This window comes from Canis lupus, chromosome 2 (assembly GCF_048164855.1).
Source record: "Canis lupus baileyi chromosome 2, mCanLup2.hap1, whole genome shotgun sequence".
In the NCBI taxonomy this organism is placed as follows: Eukaryota; Metazoa; Chordata; class Mammalia; order Carnivora; family Canidae; genus Canis; species Canis lupus.
The window spans coordinates 9846655-9869786 of NC_132839.1; the positions used below are offsets into that span (position 1 = coordinate 9846655).

The 23132-nt window shown below is 37.0% G+C and overlaps 1 protein-coding gene and 1 long non-coding RNA gene across 2 annotated transcripts in view; one reads left to right on the plus strand and one right to left on the minus strand.

Moving 5' to 3' along the window:
- Positions 1–7316, minus strand: part of LOC140612265 (uncharacterized) — a 28539-nt gene extending 21223 nt beyond the window's left edge. Inside the window, exon 1 of the long non-coding RNA XR_012013552.1 lies at positions 6986–7316. This is a non-coding gene — a long non-coding RNA (uncharacterized lncRNA). The remainder of the gene's footprint in view (positions 1–6985) is intronic.
- Positions 7317–7538: 222 nt separating this feature from the next.
- Positions 7539–23132, plus strand: part of SLCO4C1 (solute carrier organic anion transporter family member 4C1) — a 76152-nt gene continuing 60558 nt past the window's right edge. The window contains exons 1-2 of the mRNA XM_072789474.1: positions 7539–7857; positions 11505–11768. Coding sequence (XP_072645575.1) covers positions 7539–7857; positions 11505–11768 — 583 coding nt within the window. The remainder of the gene's footprint in view (positions 7858–11504; positions 11769–23132) is intronic.

The window sequence follows — 23132 nt, forward strand, 5'->3', positions numbered from 1 at the left end:
TGGTCTAACTGCAAAATTATAGAAACCTTGCAAGAGTAGTGCAAGGAAATTCCATACACCCTTCACATGAGGTGAAAATTATATGACAATGCCAGCTTTGTATTTTTCTGATCAAATCTATTTTATTCAAAACATCTAACATGGTATACTGGCCTTTACTTTTCTAGGATTCAAAAAAAAAAAGAGACAGTATTTCTATCCTATTATATAAGAACCAGAAATAATAATAATAATTAGATCCCATTCTCTTTAAATTTTTAGATAATAACTGAAAAAAATGTTGGGGGAGAACTATTAAAATTGTCTGTAGTGTTTATGTTTAGGACAGCCACAGATTGGTACCTATTGGCCAATGGGAAACTATTTTCCTGATCGTCTTCTATTGTCTTGTGTCACTCCAAGTGTCCCACAAGCAATTTTATTTGCTGGTTGAGTTTTAGCTTAGGATGTTTGCCTTTACTCTTGACTTTTTAATTCTTTTTTGACAAGGAAATACAGGTATAATTTTCAGAACCATGGACATTATAAAAGAATGCGTAAATGATTCCAAAGCTTTGATACCAACTATGATGCTTGGATGTCATAACACATGCATTATAGTAACCAAATAATGTTTATGCTTACAGTATCTTCATGTTTTTAGCATACCACACTTACTGTTTTATTATCCTTTGGTAAATGTTGCGCGGCATTTGTTCAATCTACCTTTTATATTCAGGTACATTATTTGGGAGAGTATTTGTTGGTGTACAATTGTGTATGCCTTACTGTTTTATGATTCATCCCACTCCCTGAATGACCTCAAAAGCAGGTAGTCTCCTCATCTGGCTACATTCTTGTTTTCTCACTTTCCACCCACATCCCAGAACTGAATCTTTCTTTCTTTGCAAACATGTACTTTCAATGCCTTAGACACTTGTGGAGAACAAGAGTTTAGCCAAACAGTATATCAGAAGCCTGAGAAATCTTTAGTCTATTCAGTCAAGGAGTTTTAAGAAAGGAAAGTAGTTCTAACCAACAAACATCTTAGTCAGTGAACTCATGAATGTTCCAGTTAAAATACAACACGGTCCAATCATTTGCTTGGCCAAAGCAAACCTTCTTTATTTCAGATAATAATCTTTGCTCTGACGTCCACTTGGAGTGCTATTAATGCAGTAATTCCAGCTTTCTTTTGATTAGCGTAAACATATCATTTTCAATTTTTTACTTTCAGCCTATTAGCATTTACATTTGAAGTGTATTTCTTGTAGACAGTATGTAATTGGCTCTTGCTTTTTATGTGACATCTGATCATCTTTTCCTTTGAAGTAGAACATTTATCCTATTTCCATTTAATGTAATTATTAATATAGTTTGGCCTAAATCATCACCTTGTTCCATGTTTTCTTTCTGTCTTATCCATTTTTGTTCCCTTTGTTCCACTTTTCAGCCTTCTTTTGGATTAATGGAATATTTTTTATCACTCCACTTTATCCCCTTATCGGCTCTTTTATTGTTGCTATTTTAGAAGTTGCTCTAGGACTTACAAGTCATTTTAATATTCTACCTTTGACATATTAGTGCACATATAAATGTATAAATATGTCATTTCAGATATAAAATATTTATAATAATATCCTTCCATATATGTATGTATGTATGTATGTATTTCCATTTCTCTTTACCTGGCCTTTGAACCCCTGTCATACATTTTAGCTTTACATAACTTAAGAATACCACAATGCTTTAAATTTTTTGTTTAAGCAATTTATCTTTTAAAGAGACAGAGATAATTTTAAAAATCACATATGTTATCGATCTTGAACTACATTTCGTTTCTGGTGCTCTTTATTCCTTTGTATGATTTATAAATCATTATTTACACAGAGTATCATTTTCCATCTGCCTGAAGGACTTCTTTTAACGTGTGTGTATGTATGTGGGGGGTCTGGGTATTACATTATTACAGTTTGCTTTTCTTTTTTTGCTTTTAATGTCTGAAAACTTCATTATTTTACCTTCTTTTCTGAACATTGGCCACTGTCTCGCTAACCCCTTCATATGAATCTCTCCGTGGTCTAGGATGCTTTCTACATATGAAGATGCTATCTGTACTGTGCTGAATATTTGAGGGAACACTCTGCATAGCAACTCTGCAACTTTCTCCTCTCTAGTATTGTTTTGCACATTTTAGCCATCTTGGTGACTCTGAACCTTCAATTTTGTCTCCTCAACTCAGAATCTGCTGGGTTTTCTGCGCATTTCACGTCCAGCCCCACCCTTCCCACACTGTCACTTGAAAACTTGCTCAAGGCAGTAAATTGCTCACTTAGTTCACTTCCTGTCTCTTAAAGACTACTTTTTCTATTACTTGAAATCTAAGTGTCTTGAAACTTTTTTTCCTTCATCTACTTTTTTCTTCTTTTAAGTATTTCAAATAGAAGTTAAATCTGGTCTCTGCTATTATTCTATCTTGTCTGGAAATGGAAGTCCCTCCCCTGGCTGTACTTTTAATGCCCATTTAAATTTTTTTTCTTGCAAATATGCCTTTGTTTCACCACTGCCTCAGAAGTTTTACTTCCTGCAGTTCTTTAGTATTCTTTTCTCTTTCTAGTCTAGCAAAATTTCCTCTCCTCTGATAAGTTGAAGTATGGAGATCTTTGTGTCTTCTCTTCAATCAAAGAAGACACTTTGATTCTGGGAATTTTCTCTGATGCCCACTTAAGAAATTTTCTATATTCTTATCTCTTGTGTAGGGTATAAAATCTTTGTCCTTGTCCTTTAGGAACATGCTCTGAGAGCTTTCACAAGCTATAAAGTAGAAATGTAAAGGTTTTTAAATAAGGTTTTGCTTTGTTTTATTCATGTCTACAACTTGAGCTCTGTTCATTAAAGCTCTTATTTGTATTTACATTATTTTATCAATTAACAGTAGCCTGCTAACTCTCTCAACCTCATACTAGACCTCTACCAACTACCAACAAATTGTAAAAAGACTACTATGAAAGAATATCTTCACTCAGCACTATCACTCCACCTGTTAATGGCCTTTTTCCTGCTTCTGATTGCATTGAGCTTTTAGGCGCATTTAACATTAATCTGCCTAGAAATAGGCTGCTGGAACAAACAACATCTTGATGTCCCTTGTAGTTCCATAAATCTAAATTCTAATAACCACCATCATCTACTTTGTTAAGAAACAGTAGTGGTAAAATTATAGGAATGATGGGATTAGAGAGGCAGCATGGCTGTTTTTCTATTTGGTAAAGCTGGTATTTTGTCATGATCATGACATTGTGATTATGCAAATTATATAAAATGATAATATTGAAGACTGTTTTCCTGGCATCAAAATCAGATCTTGGGTAGCAAAGAAATATAATTTATAATATTACCCTAATTGTTCATTTGCTATAGGATAATTTCTTCAGTTTAAAGCATTTCTTGATTTATATATAAACCCAACTATGCCATTATCACTATACCGAATGTGATATTTGTATCACAAATATCCTCCTATAAAATTCCCAGTGTTTTGAGTAAATTATAATAATAATCACTTATCAGTAAAAAGCTTAACGATACTGTACAGTAAAGTTTACACTAGTATGCGTTTTTCACTGCCTACTGGGTTATCTTTCTTATGGGATTATAGTATAAAATGTTTACATGTTTTCCTTTTTAAAATTATAATCATACATGTTTACGGATATTCATCTTTCCATAGATTTATGATTACTATTACTAAAGAAAATATAATTGTAATATTTTTGAAACATAAATGTATCTTTCTGTGTGACTGCAATCAGAAAGTCTTAAAAATAATCTAGTTCAGCATTAAATTTTTTCTTAGATATGATTTATTTTAATTATGCATTTTACAGGGCATTTAAAATAAAAAAGACAAATGAATAATACTAAGAAGATCTCTTAGATTGTGCAATTTCTTTTATTTAATAAATATAAGATCCAGTGGTATTAATAAGTCCTTAATAGTGGGATTTTTAATCACCTCAGTAAAATCTGCACTTGACCATCTTTGTATTCAGGCTCTCTCAAGGTCCTATAATTTTAATATTCTGTGAGCATCATAGTGTTTTACTACTAAAGGATTTACATCCAGTTTACAATTGGAAGGGAACTAATAGACTATTAAAAGCACACAGAAAGAAAAATGGTAAAGTGCTCAAGATAGGCATATTAGTATATTTCCATCCTATAGGTATATCTACCTGGAAGGCCAACATATAATGATAAGATTTCTTTTAGGCATGGAATCAGGGCAAGGGGAGTTAGTGAATAATCTTGATAGCTTCTGTCATGAAGCCACTTTATCTTGTTGTTATCCAATTCCTGAAGGGAAAGACCTATGGCACATTCCAGAGAATGGTCCCTAGGCAAGGACATCTGCTCTTGTGTACAGTGTTGAAGCTTTACCATAAAATTTGGATACTATTCTTTATTCCATTCTCTACCCTTTAAGAATTCAGCAAATGAAATCCAGTAAAAGAATAGAAATTTATTAATTACCTTCTGAAATTTAACATGGTGTATTTTGACTTTACCCTATATTGACCAAAGAATTAAAAAACAACTATCCACAGAATTATAAGGAAAAAAATCAATACAAACTTATTTTGCTTCGTTTTGTCTTTGTGGCAAACATGAACCCCCTTCCTTCCATCATTGCAGCACAAAAGATGTAAGGGAACAGGAAAGTGGTGTTGATAACACTTTCAGTAAGAGCAAGAAGTATTTAAGATGAAGCAACAGCACTTTCACTAATCTTTAAATAAAGTTCTACTCTCTAGCGCTGCAAGAGTGCAGATTTCTCCTTACTCAGGATGAATTTAAGTGCACGATGATTATACTACTTTGATTTTGGTAGTGTATTTGAATTTGTTAATTCAAAGCTGCAAAAGAGTTCTTAAGCCATGGCTGTGTTTAATCATATTTCGTCAAAGCAAAATTTGCTGGTTGTTTAAATTACTTCATAGATGAAATGGTGATAATACATATATTTACACATTTAGGCATCACTCTAAGTCCATTTCTGTGGAAACTTTTTACAATAGAAGGCTATGGAGATTCCATATCAAGCCTAATTTGCATATCTGCAAAATCTGAATATCTGCAGTTCAGAGCAGACTTAGTCTTCCAATCCTTATCAACATCAGATCACATGACTGTTGATCTCTTAGAACTGTTAGAAAAAAATCTACCAGACAGTGATAGGCTATAGCAATTCAAAGAGAGAAAATGCAAGGTTGAGGGAGGATATCTGACTGAGAGAACTGCACAAGTGTCAGGCCATTTACTAGCTGTATAACTTTAGGAGAGTTACCAATCCTCTCTGGAAGTATAGATTCTTTAATATGTAACATGTTGATAATAGGTATTGCTCTAGTAAGGATTAATAATGGAATATAGAGGGGATCTCTGGGTGGCTCAGTGGTTTAGCGCCTGCCTTTGGCCCAGGGCGTGATCCTGGAGTCCCGGAATCAAGTCCCACATCGGGCTCCAGGCATGGAGCCTGCTTCTCCCTCTACCTGGGTCTCTTCCTCTCTCTGTCTCTCTGTCTATTATGAATAAATAAATAAATAAATCTTTAAAAACATAATGGAATATAGAGAAGAAATTTAAAAAATAATAGTTCCTACTTCTACTCCATCTCTATGTTCTTGGCCAGTCTAGACTGTCAGGGATCTAGGGGACAGGATGTATGTCTGTTCAAAGTAAGATACATGTAATTTTTATCTTGATCCCTGAGCTCAGTAAATAAAACAGATATAATTGAAATACAATTTTCACAAAATAGTAGATATCATGTATCATGCACTGTGTATTTTCTTCTGAATTCTAGTCTATCTCATAACTAAGTGATGGTGCTTGAAAGCCTTCCTCTAGACTATTTTAAACAAGGTTAGGGACTAAAGTAAAAAGAAATAAGCACATCCTGGTTTAGGATGAGGGGTAGCCTCATTCCATCTTTTAATGAAGGGACCCTTATAAATGAATAATAGTATTATGTATTGAAAACAATATAATTCAGCATGTAAAGTATCTAGGAGCATCTGAGACCTCTCCACTTTGCTAAAGGTAGTCCAGACACATTGTTTTGAAGTTCCTTTTATAATCAATAATTAGGTTTGAGGAAGTAGCTTCCTTAATACTCTGCAGTCTTATGAAACATAAGAGCTTTGCGTGTGTAGCCCTGATTACCCAGCAAAAAGGAGATTTATGTGACTTTATATTATGTCCCTTATTGCAATCAACATTTCATTTAGGGTAAGATCAACATCTTGAGATATTGATGCAGTTTTAAAAATGTCTTCGTTTAAAATATATTACTTTAGTATTTAATATATTTAAATATATTGGTATATCTTTAGAAAACAAAGAGCGTGGGTCCTTTGAAAGCCTGATCATGTCATGATCATGTCAGTCCTTGGTTTCAAACCTTCCTGTTCCACTGGCCATGGAAGCCAAAGTCCTTATGACGGCCTCCGAGGTTTACCCCCAGTCACTTCTTCACCAACAGCATGCCTCCCCCTGCCTCAACTGCTATTGCTCTCCAACCATTTCATTCACCCCAGCCACTCTGTTCTGCACATGGGACTCCCCCCTTTATCCCCTTGAGGTTTTTGCTCAAACTCAATGAGGCTTTTCCTGACCATCATCTAAAAAATTTATTTATTTTTTTATTAGAGAGAGCCGGAGAGCACAAGAGGGAGAGGGAGGAGCGGACTTCCCGCCGGGCAGGGAGGGAGCCCGACCTGAGGCTTGATTCCAGGACCCTGACATCATGACCTGAGTCCAAAGGCCCACCCCAGGACTGAGCCACCCAGGCGCCCCTCCCTGATCTACCATTTTTTGATGAATGAATGAGTGAAAGAACGAATGAATTGTAACTACTGCCTAACGGTGTTAGGTTGTTCCCAGCGTGTGTTTTTAAATATAGTCCACAGGTAGCCATGATCACATGAACATCAGCTTTGCTGACCTTAAGCTATGCAGTCTACATCCGAAAGCATACCCTGTACGTGGGGCTTTTGGAGATTCAGAATTTCTGGATCTTCAGTTTCGGGGTAGTCACGTCAGACCGGCCGACGCTGCGAGGTCCGGGACCCCGGGAATGCGAGGCGGCGGGTGGGGATTTCTGTTTCCAGGGAGGATGACGGGGGAGCTCCCTCCCAGTCCCCAGCACTGCAGCCGGGGCGCGGGATTCCGGGCGGCGCAGCGCCAGTCCGGCTCGGTGGCCCGCCAAGAGGACCCGCGGGACAGCTTCTGGAAGGACCTCCCGGGGCAACGGCGGCACCGGAGGGGGCTCTGGAGGCCCGCGGACTGCGGGCGGGGGACGGGGGCGGGGCCGAGCTCGGGGCGGGGGCGGGGCCTAGGTCGGGGGCGGGGCCTGGGGCGGGGCCTAGCTCGGGGGGCGGGGCCTGGGGGCGGGGCGGGGCCCGCAGGGGGGCGCTGCCACCTGCGCGGGGGCGGAGCCAGCGGCCCGGTGTCTCGGGCGCCCCGACGCGCGGGGCCGCGGAGAGCGCGGCGCGACCATGCAGGGCGGCGGAGGCATCGAGAACCCGGCTTTCGTCGCCTCCAGCCCGGAGCCCCCGCGCCGCCCGCTGGCGTCGCCCTCCCACGTGGAGGTGTCGGACCTGTCGCCCACCGCCCGGCCGCCGACCGCGCCGCCCCCGGGGCCCCCGTCGCCGGCCGCCGGCCCCCGTGCCTCCCGAGAGGCGCCCGGGCCCGAGCCGCCGGCCGAGTTTGAGGAGGGGCCGTGCGGGTGCGGGGACTTGCAGCCGCGGAGCCTCCAGCGCTGCAACACGCCTCCGGGCTTCCTGCTCTACTACTGCCTCCTGGCCCTCACGCAAGGTGGTGCGGGCGCCGGCGGGGCGAGGGGCGCGGCGGGGCGAGGGGGCGCGCGGGGCGCAGGTCCGCGAGGGCAGGAGCGCGGGGCAGGTGCGGGGCGCGCGGCAGGTGCGCGGGGGCGGGGGGCAGGTGCACGGGGGGCAGGTGCGCGGGGAGGGGGCAGGTGCGCGGCAGCCCCGACTGGGGACCTGCGGCCGCCGGCCACCGAAGTGCAGCGGGCGGGGCGCCAGCGGGGCAGCTCTTCCTCAGTAGCGACTTTTCACACTGGCCGTACGACTTTTTTTTTTTTTTTTTTCCCCTTTTTGCGTTTCTGTTCTACCTCAGTTTCCCCGATTCGATTCCTTCCAGGAAGGTCGAAATTACCGGAGCCTCGGCTTGGGAATGGTCGGTTTACACTTGGGGTAACCGTTCTGTGCGACGGCCGCCTATCGATTTAGCTAAAACTCCTCGCTAAAGGGATATTCGTTTATTTACTTATTTTGGGTGTGTGTGTAAATCTATTGTTTCTGGAAAGGAAGGGTCAATTTGCAGGGGGCGTAGGGTAGTTGGGGAAGGGGCTCGGGGGCAGCGTTCGTGCTTCGCGAGTGTGTTTAGGTTGAGGCGTGAGCGTAGGTGCAGGTGCAGGTGCAGGTGCAGGTGCAGCCCCGGGATGTTCAAGCAGAGGCTGCAGACCTCGCGAAAGGCGAGGCTTCTGAAACGCGGAGGAGCCGGGCAGGATCTGTTTTGTTCCGGGAGCTCCTTAGGGTCCCTTGGGAGTGACGGATAAAGTCCACGTTTATACCCTTGGGAGTTTGCGGTCTACACCTGGGTTTGGAGGAGTGAGTGGTAGAGGAGGAGCGGCTCCCGGGAAAGAAAGCCTGGAGAAGGTGCAGGTGTTGCTGAGTTGCCTGATGCACGGGATCAAAGAAAGAAATGGGCAGTTGGCCTAAGGTGACAGACCCGAGGAGAGGGGGTACCAGATGGAGCACCCTGAAGGAAATAAATGCTGCAACTCAGAATCTGATGGCCTGTAGGTTTTCTTGGGTCAGTGGAATCCTAGTTTCAAAGTATTTGGTTAAAGAGGCTACCCAGAGCCGATTGGAAGAAAAGTCATCCGGGAAATAGTTTTGGGGAGAGGGAGGAGTTGGAGATGCCCATTTTATTTTATTTTTTTATTTTATTTTATTTTATTTTATTTTATTTTATTTTATTTTATTTTATTATTTTATTTTATTTTATATTTTATTATTTTATTTTATTTTACTTTATATTTTATTTCATTATTTTATTTTATTTTATTTTATTATTTTTTGGAGACGCTCTTTTTAAAAGATTAACAGAAGAGTAAATCTAAATACATTCTCTCTCTTCTTATTCCTGCTCCCCTTACTCAGGGCCCCTCGCTATTGCACATATAGGTGTTAAGGAAGTTAACGTTGGTTGCAAGTCAACTGCAGCTCTTCTGCCAACAATTGCTTTGAGCCAAGAAGTTATTTCCCTTTCCACCTCTTTGGTCCCCACGCAAGTTCGCCTTCTCTCAATGCCTTGGTCTTAGTTGTCCAAAATCTGTGGTGAGACATTTCAGTGCCAAAGGAATGCAAAGTTCAAAGAAGTTGGACACAAGTAAACTTTGTCTTACCTTAAAACATATTCTGAAATTTCTGTGTTCCAGAATACATGATTTGTTCCAGAGCACTTCCATGTAATATAAAATAAGATTATTAGCAAAGGTTATTGGCACTCCTAGAAAACTGTGCCCCTTAGCCACTAGCTGCATCTACCCAGAGGCTCCCAATTTAAGAAGCATAATCCTAGATGAAGGTGACCCAATAAGTTCTTGTTTCAGTTTAAAGTTGAATTATTACCATTTAAGTTTGGATCATTACCACGTTTCTCAGACATGATCCTTGGGAGGTCCATTTCCATGGTATATTAAGAAGCATTTGATTGGGGAAAAACAAAAACCCCAAACGTGTCAGGGTAGTTTACTTAACTCAGAATTTCTCAAAGATAAACAGGATTTCTCTTAGCACCTTACCTTCTAACGTGCGTCCTATTTTCATATATGTACAATAGAGACATGTAGTATGCAATATTTCATGAAATTCCTTTTTAAAAGGGAGAGTTCTTAGAACTTCTGTAACATAGAATTCAGAGTGGTATGCTTAGGCTTATAATGCTATCCCCCCCCCCCCACCAAGAGTTTATAAGTTTACTTAGAGAAGTTTTATCATAACTGAGTTTTTCATGACGGACCTTTAATCAGTATAGCAAGTGTGTTGGAGAGTTGATTTTTTTTTGGGGGGGAGGAGGTGATTTTTGGATGGGAAAATTTTCATAATCTTAGGTAAATTTATCTCATAAGCATGCCATTCCCAGGTACATTAGACACTTTTAAATCTCAAGAATTGCAAATTGGCTTTTGACTTATTAAACTGGCATACAAGTAAAATCATGAAAAAAAAAGTAAAATCATGTTAGGACTTTTAGAATTTATTATATCAATTTTCTTGACATATATTTCCAGTTACAATCTTGATAAAGCAAAGTTTAAAGAGGATGTAGAAATCATGGCTTGTGTGTACTCTGTTAAGGAATGAATGAAAATGCATGATATCTTCTTAAGTAAATGGGTAACTAGTTAAAAACTGTATTTTGATCCAATGCTTTTTATTTTCAATTTATAATGATGTTTAAACTCCTGTAAATTTAATGGAGGAGATATTTTTGTTAAGCCATTCACAATTAGATTTCCAGCTTTTTCTTGTGTACCTTGTATTTTCCATCAGAGTTGTAATTAGCAATGAAGTGTATATTTTTAAATTTTTTTTGCATATGATTTAGACTGCCAGTGGTTGAAATGACTCTTAGATAGCGTGTGTTTATTTTTGCTCTCAGATCTTTTAAACTATAATTTTCATGTCTATAAAAGTGTTAGAGGAAAAGAGGTGTGAGAGCTCAATTTCACCTTTCATAAGACTAAGTGAAGCATTTCTAGTTATATATAAACATGTTTAATAATTGAACAACCTGGGATCCCTGGGTGGCGCAGTGGTTTGGCGCCTGCCTTTGGCCCAGGGCGCGATCCTGGAGACCCGGGATCGAATCCCACGTCAGGCTCCCAGTGCATGGAGCCTGCTTCTCTCTCTGCCTCTCTCTCTCTCTCTCTCTGCGTGACTATCATAAATAAATAAAAAATTAAAAAAAAATTGTTTAAAATAATTGAACAACCTGGGACACAATTGGGCATTACTTTAATGACCTCTTGAGTCCCTTGAACTTTTTATACTCTTCTGGGTGAGGTCTATGAGAGTATGCTACTCTTGGAGTCTCTCTAGTGAACTGGCTTCATGATTTTTTATTTGTCATATAGAGAAAAAATGAACTTAGCTACAATTTAGTATGTGGTAAGCGTCGATTTTATGGACACTTGAAAATTCACAAGTATACCATTTAAAAGCAAACTGATTTTTAAGGAAGTATGTTTGCATTGCTAGCCTTGAAACTTTGAGACTTTCAGAATTGGTACATTAACAACAAAAAAAGTCAAAATAAATTCATAGCCAAACTTCAGTCGCAACCAAACGTTAGTATGCTGTGTTAAAAATTGTAACCCATATGATAAAGTTAATAAAAATCACCCACTTATGTTTTCTTTTCTCTCTTTTTAGGTGTTGTAGTAAACGGCCTCGTAAATATTAGCATTTCCACTATTGAGAAGCGCTATGAAATGAAGAGTTCTCTGACGGGCCTGATATCATCAAGCTATGATATCTCGTTCTGTTTGTTATCTTTATTTGTGTCATTCTTTGGTGAAAGAGGACACAAACCAAGATGGCTTGCATTTGCATCCTTTATGATAGGACTGGGAGCCCTTGTATTTTCAATGCCAAAATTTTTTAGTGGAAGATACCAATTGGGGTCCTTTTTTGAAGGTAAGTTCCTGTTGTGTTTTTGTTTTAATTTAAGAAGTATTGTAAAATAAGGCTTTTAACTCTGTATTCCAACTACTTTGTACAGGTAAGTAGGGTACGGATTTCGTCTCCTCCACTGCTTACTGTTTTGTTTTGATGTGAATTGTGTAAAATAGGAGATTACAGAGAATTCATTATTCAGAATTTATTCGCATTATTAATCCTTTGATACTCACTCCCCAAATTACGCAGTCCTCCTCAAAAAGCAATGATCGATTTTGTTTGTGCTTGTAACCTCATTGGGGTTCTAAGACCTATAGACTTCCCCTTTGTGGTTTTATTTGCTGAGCTTACAGGTCTGCCCCTGGACATGTTGATTCCTGATTCCTGAGTTAAAGAGAGGTGAAATTTATAGGAGAACTGAAGCTTTCTCTAGGAACTGAAGCTAGCTGTACTTATGACTGTAGTTTAGAGACTCAGAACTTCATGAGTTATCTAATGTGTTGCTCTGGTTAGTTGAGAAGTACATTATTCAAAGGCTCAAAAGGAAATTTGACTGTATTTCTACTCCTCCTCCCTGCCAAAGAATCATTTTTAATGGGAAAACAATTACATAGAGCCAGAGAGATATGCTAATGAAGTCCTTAACATTTTTATTGTCTTTCCTGGGACTATTAATAGCAAATATTGAGAAAAAGAGAGCTATAAAATGAACTTTTCAGGAGTTAGGTAAGTGAAGAAAAAGGCTTAGGGTAAGAAGAAAGGAGAATTGAGGCCTGCCGCAATATAGGCATTCTTTTTAAAAGGTTAAGGTTGTTACATTTGTGAGTTTTAATATTGAAAATTAATATTTGTTGTGCCCAAGATCGCAAATCCGAGAAACCACCAAGGAGCCGACACCGATGCAAACACACGAGGGTTTATTTACAAGCTCGAGCTTGGGTCCAAGTATATCCGACACAGCGGAGCAGGGACTTGGACCCCGAAGTGGGTTACAGCTGGGTTTTTTATAGCCTGGTCTAGGGGATTTCCAGAAGGGATGGAAGAATTCTAAGATGGGACTTTCTACCATGGGCCTGGGCTCTGTTGTCTTTCTGATAAGGGATTACCTGCCGAGGACATTGAGGACATTCTGCACTTTTTCCCCTTAAAGTTCAGCTCTTATTCACAGGGGCCTAAGATGGCTGTACTTGTGTTAATGCTAAACTTTAGGTGGGATGGCCTTAATTTTTCTTGGCCTCCACATATTAATGTGTTAACATTCCTTTTTATTTAAAGATTTTATTTATTTACTCATGAGAGAGACAGAAAGAGTGGCAGAGACATGGGCAGAGGGAAAAGCAGGTTCCCTGGGAGGAGCCTGATGTGGGACTTGATCCCAGGACCCTGGGATCATGGGATCACGACCTGAGCCAAAGGCAGATGCCCAGGTGCCCCTAAAGTGTTAACATTCCTAAGACCAACTTCCAAATTATAGAATGACAACAAATAGGAAAATATTTTTAACAACTTAACAATAATATTTTTAACAATTATGCAGCGTGGTTTTGGGAGTATGCTTATTAGGTAAGCTGACTTTATTTTGGAAATAGAAATAGAATATGCAAGCAAATAGGACCAATAGAGGTTTATTTATTTATTTATTTATTTACTTATTTATTTATTTATTTTCCAATAGAGGGTGTTTTCAAAGTGTGGTAGACTTTGGAGTACATGAGATAAGGAAAGTATGTTATCAGTGGAAAGATCACTTCTATAGATTCTAGTACATTATCTAAGATCTGACAAGATCTTAGATAAGGCCAGTGTCAGGCCAATGTCACATAATTTCACTGGAGGTAGTTTTAGGAACAAGGCACACTAGGTTTTAGTAAGACACCTCTGGAATTCAACAGTAAAGTAAAATCTAAACTTGAGTCTGTCACATAAGAAACATGATACCAATTCCATAATAGCGAAAATACCGTGTTTGTAGCATTTACGTGGTAATCTTTGTACTAAATCAAAGTCCTCACTCTTGCAGTTGATCAGATGCCCTACTTGTTCTTTAACTATATGAGCTTTGATAAAATCTCTGACTCTCTAACCAAGAACATAACACCTGTTCGAGTACTAAAGCTGATCTTCCTTCAGCAATCTTCCTAGCTTCATGTCTTTGCTGTACACACTTTGAATTGCAGCTAATCTGAACAATTTCTATTTCCCAATGGGAAATGACCACAAATTAAGGTGTGTGGGAGGGGGCTAGAGATAAAGCCAAGAAGATTGCTAAAACCATGTCACAAACTTTTAGTACATTATGGTGTACTCTGCAAGTTTTCATCAAGTTCCATTTGATATGTCTTAGTGATATTTTTTATTATTTTACTTGAAGTAGATTAGATAGAGGGATTGGCTAATATGTGAGGTTTTTAGTCTACATTAGACTCATAATTTAAATAATAGCTTATCATCGGCAAATGGAAATCAAAACTCATGCAATGAATATTTATTGATACAGACCGTACATGTGTAATAAAACAAATTAATAAAACAGTTCCATGCCATTAGGATTTTATGCAGTAGTGGGAAGAAATACAAAGTTGATAAGCAAATAAACAAGATATTTGAAGATTAAGGGAACAAATAATATGGAGTAATAGGGTATAAAAGGGAAGATACATAGACAAAGGAAGGCTGTTGTGATAATAACTAGATAACGAGGACCCACTTTTCAAAGATGCTTTCCAGGCTGGAGAAAAACATAATATAGGGCCTTGGAGGAGGAAAGAGCTTGGTAGGTTTTAGGAATCATCACTTTGGCCAGCATGACCAAAGCAAGGGGAGGACACGGCATGAGATGAATTTAGAGAGATAGGTAGACACCAGCATGAGGGATTAAGATTTTCAAGTGCAGTGGGAAGTCATGAGAAAGTTTTCCTTTTATTTTTTAAAAAAGATTTTTTTTATTTGAGAGAGGGCAGGAAGCACATGATCGGCGGTGGGTGTGTGTGTGTGTGTGGAGAGTGGGCCGAGGGAGAGGGAGAAGCAGACTCCCCACTGAACAGGGAGCTCAACTACTGACTACTACTATGCAGGGCTCTTCCCAGGACCCCAAGATCATGACCTGAGCAGAAGGCAGATACTTAATGAACTGAGCCGCCCAGGAGCCCAGAGAAAGAGAAAGTTTTCCATAGGAAAGTGCATGATCTTATGTTTCAGAATGATCATTTTAGCTTCTTTTGTTCTGAAGAATGAGAGTAAATGGAAGAAAATCAGCTAGGAGGTTTTTTTTTTTTTTTTTTTTTTACTAGAGTCCAGGTGAGAGATAAAGGTGGTTAGACTGGGTTGGTATCAGTATGGATCTAAAGGAGTGACTGATTCTCAATGTATTTTCAAGGACAAAGAGATAGGACTTTTTGGTAGATTGATTACAGAAGAGGAGTGATTAATGACTCCTTGGTCTTTGGCTTGACCAGCTGGGGCCATTCACTAGAATGTAGAAGAATGGCATTAGTGGTGGAAGTTGAGAAATCAGGTTTGGAATTAGTGTGAACTGCGTATTATATATATGTTATAATATATGTTTTTGAACATAACATGTTTATATAAGTGTGCGAGTTACTCTTTAGTTTTCATTCCTAGAAGCGCTCAAATTGGGTTTGAAGGGCTTCCTCATTCTAATTTTTGGTAGATAATGCCACATTGACTTTTAGGAAGCGATGGTACTCTCAGAGTCAATATGTAAAAATGCCTTGTTGCTGTTTTGAATTTTTGCATTTTTTTCCCTTGAAGGTTTTCTTTAATATGTAGGTATTTACAATGTAGTAGATACAAAACTCAGGACTGAAACCACATTACATATCTAAAGGAAAGGAACCCAGGTATTTGGAAACAGAAGGAATCCTAAATATCATAAATACCTGCTTTTACAATGTAGAACCTTAGGACAAGCGGTGAAGTGAATGATTCATACTGATTTCATAGAGAGTTCAATAATAGCTAAAACTAACTGTAGTTTTTATGCTTTGTTTAATGTTTTTAAATTTTTATTTCTCATAGGTTTATTAACTACATTGAACAGTTTCAATATTTTTATGAATTTATTCATTTTGAAGTGTTTACATATTGCATGATTTTTTTATGAATTTAAACCATTTCCCCCAATTTTAAATAGCCATTATAATAATCTGTACTTTTCTTAAAAACATAATTACATGGGATGCCTGCGTGGCTCAGTCGGTTAAGCGTCTGCCTTCAGCTCAGGTCATGATCCCAGAATCCTGAGATCTAGCCCCACATCCAACTCCTTGCTCAGTAGAGAGTGTACTTCTTCCTCTGCCCCTCTCCCTCTCTACTCCCTCCCCCTCAACTCTCTTTCTCAAATACATAAATAAAATCTTTAAAAATAATAATAACTTGTCTGTTCAAAAACTTAATCCACCTTTGCATATTTTAGACTCTATAACTAAAATTCTTAGTGATTTGTTCAAGTCTAAGAAGAGTGTGTAAGAAAACTGGAGATCAGTGGGAAAAGGAAACAAAGGAGTTGAAAACTTTCTGTAAATAAATTAGAAACAAGGGCATGTACAATCTTGTTAGGTAATATAAAATAAATAACCCAAAGAGCCTCACACTAACAAATCATTTTATTAGTTGAAATCGTACATGTAATTTAATTTGAAAAGGACATTGAGAGAGTGTTTTCCTTTATGTGCTTTTTTGTTGTTGTTTAAACTTGAGAAAAGTCAGGGCTCAGTTTGTATGAAATCTCTGTAAGAGGAGATCAAGGTAATATAATATAGTTGGTAAGTAGAGGAAAACAAAATGTGAAATATGATAAGCATGTATAACTTCCACAGGTGTGAGAAAAACACAAAAGGAGGTCAAGAGTCAGCAAAAGGTAGAAAAGTGTGTTTGAAATAGCTTGAATTTTCTATTCTGTAAAAAATAAATTTAAGTAGGTTCAGGAAAGTATTGTTTTAAGGGAAACTTTTATGATGACCTAAGGGTTGGGGTGATTAACTTTGGAGATAATAACAGTTATCAAAGGAAGTTTTGGTGGTTATTGGTTACAAAAAAGAGGAAGAATTAAAATTGAGAGAAATGCTTCTCAGGACTAATTTTTATATATGGTAGCCTGAAAATAGAATAGTGTCATAAAATATTTTCAAGTAAATAATATTTGACATTCACTTTTGATATATCAATTTGTTATAACATGTTTTAATATAACTTTCAGGTATTGTAAACATGTAAAAGTAGATCTTTACCACATAACATTTTGTTTTCATCCAACCACTTTTTAATTCCTTGTAAATGAGTGTTAATTTAATGGTGTTATGGACAATAATCTTTTTGTCTCTTTGAGACTTTGAGAGGGTGGGGATCATTAGTAAATACTTAGAAATTATGGAGAAGTAATTACTAAGTCCAGTGAAACTCTTTTTCCCTATTGACCAATAATTGGATAACTTTTCCTAAGTTGTATTATTTTCACGTTTCTCTTTTCCATTCCTTCCCCTTAGGAAAAGATAGCTCTCAACACTTTCCATTTGCTTCAACATTAAATTTCTAATGTTTTAGATTGGTATTTCAGGAAGAATTCTGTACCAAAGGATGTTTGCTAAGCAAGGTGACTATTAAAATGTTGAGCTAGGAAAATAATTAGCTTGGGATTCAATATGTGATTTAATTTTAGTTACTATTTTGTATTTTATCTTCTTTCATAAGGATTTTTTTTAATATGGAATACATGCCTAGATTGGAGAAGACATAGGGCCAAGAATCTTCTAATTTTACAATCGCTAACTTAATACAGTGCACTTTAATTTCACTGAGCCTCTGAGTGTTCTTCTTGCTTAATATTACTTCTTCCTTATAAAAAATCAGTTTTATTTTTCTTATATTTCAATTTTATTATAACAAATGAATAAAAAGCAAAAAGATATCTTAGAGATACAATGATGTAATAAAACAAATGATTCAAAAGAGTTATAAATTCTGTACATACAATAAAAGAGCTAGAATTAAGTTTTAGGGGTAGTCAGTGCTCCAGATGAAACTAGCACAGTTTTTAATATTCAAGGCACTTTCGTCTTCCCCAAATTTCCTGGATTATATGAGTTACCCTGGATGCTTGCTACCATCATTTAATGCCCCTTGGGGATCCTGATTCAGCAAATCTGGAGGACTCAGGATTTTATTATTTTTTTTAAAGCTACCCAGGTTATCTTATCAGTCCATTTGAGGAAACATATGTCCAAATTGGTGCTTAATTATTTTTGTAAAGTCTCAGCTGTGGACACATAAGAGGTTACTTTTCATTTTAAGATTATTGCTTTATAAATTCCTTTAAAATAGAAGTCTCACAACTGTCATGGAATACTAGATACTTTAATGTAGCCAGTTTTGTTGGACTTCAAATGACCACGCTTCTAAAATAGAGGAAACTAAGAGAGAAAATTAAGTAGGAAAGCATGTGTCAGTGACTTGTTAGCACAAACTCATTTCTGCTCAGAGCTATAATTTGTAGATAGAGATTTATAAGTGCATGCCCTTGAGCAAAGGAATATAATGTCTCAGCATTTCCCAAGTATGATCTGCAGAGCACATTTTCTGAAGCTATTAAACATATATTAAAAATATGTTCCATGGTTCAATGAGTTTGGGAAAATGGAAGTTAAGTGTCTCTGATGCATCTCTGTAAAAGTTGATGCAGTTTGTGAATCTTTAGCTAGAGGATGTGATATGTACCAAAAGACCCCACTGTTAACACTTGCCTCTTTTACTCTGCTTCTACTGCTCACTTTATGTTTTCTGCTCCAAAGAAGTGTTTTGGAGAACAGGCTTTGGGAATTCTGTTCCATGCTGTCTTATGTCGTTTGAAAGGCTGTGTTGAATTTAGAAACTTCATTATGGCCAGCATTAGCACAGCCTGTGATTGATGGCAGGTGTTCAACAAAGGTTTGTTGAGTTGTCAAATATATTAATGAATGAATGGATCCTTTCAGCGAAAGCATAGTAGGAGTCTAATGACTTCCCTTCCACAGAAGGCAGTAGAGTAGTTAATGTCAGATAGAGGCAGTTTGGATGCTCTGTTCACATTTTAATATAAACTGGGCCTAAAGAGTAATGGGGAGTTTTTTTTTTTTTTTTCTTTTTCTTTTTCCTTCTTTTTTTTCTTTTTCTTTTTCTTTCTTTCTTTTCTTCTTTCTTTTTTTCTTTCTTTCATTGGCCACTGAATTGGGGGGAATTGTGTTATCAGAGGTATCAGAGGCAAAGCATTGACGGTCTTTATGGGTGAGATTTGGGATCTGAAAAATTTGCAGTGTGGAAAAAGGAAGCTAAAACGAGAAGCATATTCAGAAATAGTAACACAATGCTTTGATACTCTACTTTTGTTTTTTGTCTTAATTGCTTGCTAAACTGTTGATTTCGCTGTGTAGCTACCATGCTTCTAAGGTGATGCTAAAATGGCAGAGTGATAGTGATTACCTTTATTTGCTTTCATGTATAAAATAAAAGGAAATGCTCTGATAAGGCATTCAAGTCGACCAGAGGCATAGTTGTGTCTTACTGGTATACTGTATGGGAGGTAATTATTAAGCAATGCTTTTTGTCGCTTCCTCAGAAAGGTTGGTAAGAATGTGGTTTGTGGCAAGAAAGAAATGAGGAAATTCTATTTTCTAAGTCACTGTTCTTAAAAATGCATCAGTTAGCCATTGTGTGTTTTAATGTATTTTTCCCTTTATTTTAATACTATGAGCACATCACATTGAGTAAAAGTATGCAGCAGTTGAGCAGGGATATTAGGGTCAGACAAAGCTGAATTTAAATTTTTACTTGAATGCGGTGTGATAGAGCTATGTGGCCCTGGACAAGCTTTACTATAAATTATGATGATGATAATAACCCCTACCTCATAGGAGACTGTACACATACAGTGATAAAGTAGTGCCTGGTGCATGGTAAATGCTCATTAAATGGTAGCAATGAATAATAATAATCTCATGATTATTAAGTAATGGCTATTTAAGTAATGGAGATTTTTGTGTGAACATAGTTCTCATTTCTCTACGTTGGATGCACAGGAGTAAAACAACTGGGTCATGTAATGGTTCAAATTTTTTTTTTTTTTGAGAACTGTTTAAGATAGCAAAAAACTATCTTGGTTTTGTTTAGTTATTAGCAGTGATAGTTACAAAATCATATGAACAACTAAAAATTTTTCAAAATGATACTTTTTTTTTTTTTGGTCAGTTTCACTTGATATTGGTAAATCTCTAAAGTTTGGCTCAACACTTCCAAAATAATATATTTAGGGAGTGTTTTAGCTATATTCTTAGGTGGTAAGAAAATTTGGTATAGCTCAGCTTAAATGAATCTACTCAAAATACTATACTAAAATATTATTTTTTAAGTAGTCAAAGTGCTTCTTTATCCTTAATTTCTTATCTATTTTTAAACATGGCACATCCTTTGCAAGCCCTTCAGAAGATTAAAACCAAACAAAACCAAAAAGAAATGGGATAAAAGGGGAAAAATGGCATAAATGCAACTAGAAAGGAAGGAAGTAAATTTTCCTAACACAAGTTAGGATTACCCACTGCTGATATTGTTTAGCCTTCTTAATGTATATATATGTTTATACACATATTCATAGTCACATATTATACACACACTTAAATTACACAGTCATTAACACATACTCATGCACACTCACATCCACATACTCTTACCAACATTTATACATCTTACATCACATTTATACATTATGCATTTATTTATTTTTTTACATTATGCATTTAAATGTACATTCTAAGGAAACATCATTTTGAATTTTTAGATACCTACTTTTTGTTTAAGAATATATATTGGACATGGTTATATGTTAAAAAACAGTTTCAAAATATTTATGCTTTTATATTCATTTTATACATAGCCTATTTAATCAGCCCTCTTTTGTTGTGTTTTTATTAACACATTTTTCTGGTTGGAGAAGACATATGGATCATTGCGGACAATTTGGATAATACTAAGAAATAGAGAAAAAAGCAATTCATTATTTTTTCTCAAGGAAAGCAATGTTGAGACTGTTAATGTTTTTAGTATGCCTATTTCTTATAGAGTTAATATAATATTTTGTATAATTTGTAACCTTTAAGCATTCTTATTCTTGCATAACATTCCATTTTAAACTTTAACCATTCTCATAAAGTTGAGTATTTATATTTAAAAAGTTTTTTATTGTAAATTACCTCATGCTAACATTGTTACATTTAAAGATTTTACTATATTTTGGTAATTGGGCAGTATATAACATTTTGTAATTGGCTTTTTCACTCAGAATAATTCTCTAAAAACTCATCGGAGTTGTATTTATCAATTATTCATTCCTTTTTATTGCTAATTACTAAGTAGTTCATTTTATGGATGTATTATGCATGGTTTGTTTAACAATTCACCTATGAAAGGACATCTTAGCTGATCCGTTGTTTGGCTGTTACAAATAAAGTTATGCACATTTGTACAGATTTTTGTGTGAACATAGTTCTCATTTCTCTAGGTTGGATGCTCAGGAGTAAAACAACTGGGTCATGTAATAGTTCAGTTTTTTTTGTTTTTGTTTTTGTTTTTGTTTTGAGAACAGTTAAACTATTTTCCAGAGGGACTATACCATTTTATAGCCCACCAGCAAAGTATGAGTGATCCCATCCTTGCCATCCTTTGGTGCTGTCATTATTTTTTATTTTAGCCATTCTGATAGATTGCAAAGAAATCTCACTGTGGCTTCAACTTGCATTTTCCTGATATCTGATGATGTTGAGCATCTTTGCTCGTGTTCATTTGCCATCTGTTTAACCTTGATGTAATGTCTGTTCATGTTTTTTGCCCATTTCCTAACCAGATTGTTTAATTTTTACTGTTGAATTTCGAAAGCTGCTTGTGTATTCTAAGTCCTAGATCTTTGTCAGATAGATGATTTGCAAATATTTTCATCTAATATGTAGCTTATCTTACTTTTAACAGGGTTTTTTCACAAGACCAAAAGTTTTAATTTTGAAGTTCAGTTTATCAATTTTTCCTTTGATGGATTTCATTTTTGTTGTCAAGTCTGAGAATTCTATACCTAGTACTAGATCCTAATGGGTTTCTATTTTTTTAAATGTTAATAAGTTTTTCATCTGTGATATATTTTGAATTTTGACTCTCTTTATATTCCTGTTAGTACTAGCACTAATTTTTTTCCTTTAATAATCCAAACACATAAGAAATGTATTTGTCACAATAATCAGACTGATTGGAAAGGGGAAAATACATAGCAGTCACTAGTTCAGAGAAATCCTGAGATCCCACTAGGAAGATGTTATGCTTGTTCCTTGAGTAAACCTGCTTCTTGGGAGGGTCTCAGTGTTCTCTGTTGGTACTTTTTTATCGGCTTTGGCTATATTTGAAGAGGGCAAATGGAGAATATACTCCTTGGATGGTTAGAATCTGTAGTAGCCTATTTCTTACCTATAGAAATTTGGGAGCTAATGGTCATTTTCATACTCATTCAGTCATATTCTCCTGAGAAGAGGCTAGTGGTTCATTTGGTAGTATAACTGTTTTAAAAACCAGCTTGTTATCTAATTGTTTCAGGTATATGTGCCAATTACCACACTCCTAGTTTTGTTGTATGTCTTATCTTTCTTAACCTCATGACTCTCTCTGGACTTAATTAAGCATATTGGACTAATGGGAGAGCCATACCCTTAGGTACTTCTCTCTAAGCTACATTTTCCAATTAAAAGTATTTGCTTGGTACCGTCTTAATTCATTTAATGGGTATTAACAATGAGTATGGCCAGAGCCTTGTTTTTCTCCATGCCACAGTATGTTTTAATTGACCTTTGTTGCTCAGAGAAGACTTCTGAATTTTATCTTTTATATGATTTGGATGAGAAGCAGTTGTCTCTTCCACCTCTAAAGTTCTAATCATCCTATCCCCTTTCATTCCATCCAGAATACTTTGCACAGACCCACTGGCCACTCACAATGTCATTACTGTCTGTTATTTGAGTTATTGGAAGAGGTCAGAAAGGCAATGTCCCATAAAGCTCTGTAGCATGTTAAAATGTATTATTTAAAAAAAGAGTTTCAGCGTTGAGATAATGCATCATTGTTCAGCATATTATCTGGCATTGGGTAGACAGTTGGTAGATACTTGTTGAATAGAGAGGGACACTCTCTAAGGCACAGAAGAGCCCATCACATAAAAGAGGGCAGATGGGAAGAAGGAACTGTTTCAAAAAGTTAATAAAAAAACAAACTTACAGGATTTCTTCATTGAAATAATTCTGAGGATCTTGAGTAATACTGAATTGCTCATGGAGTCTCTGGGAATAATGTGAAAAACATTTA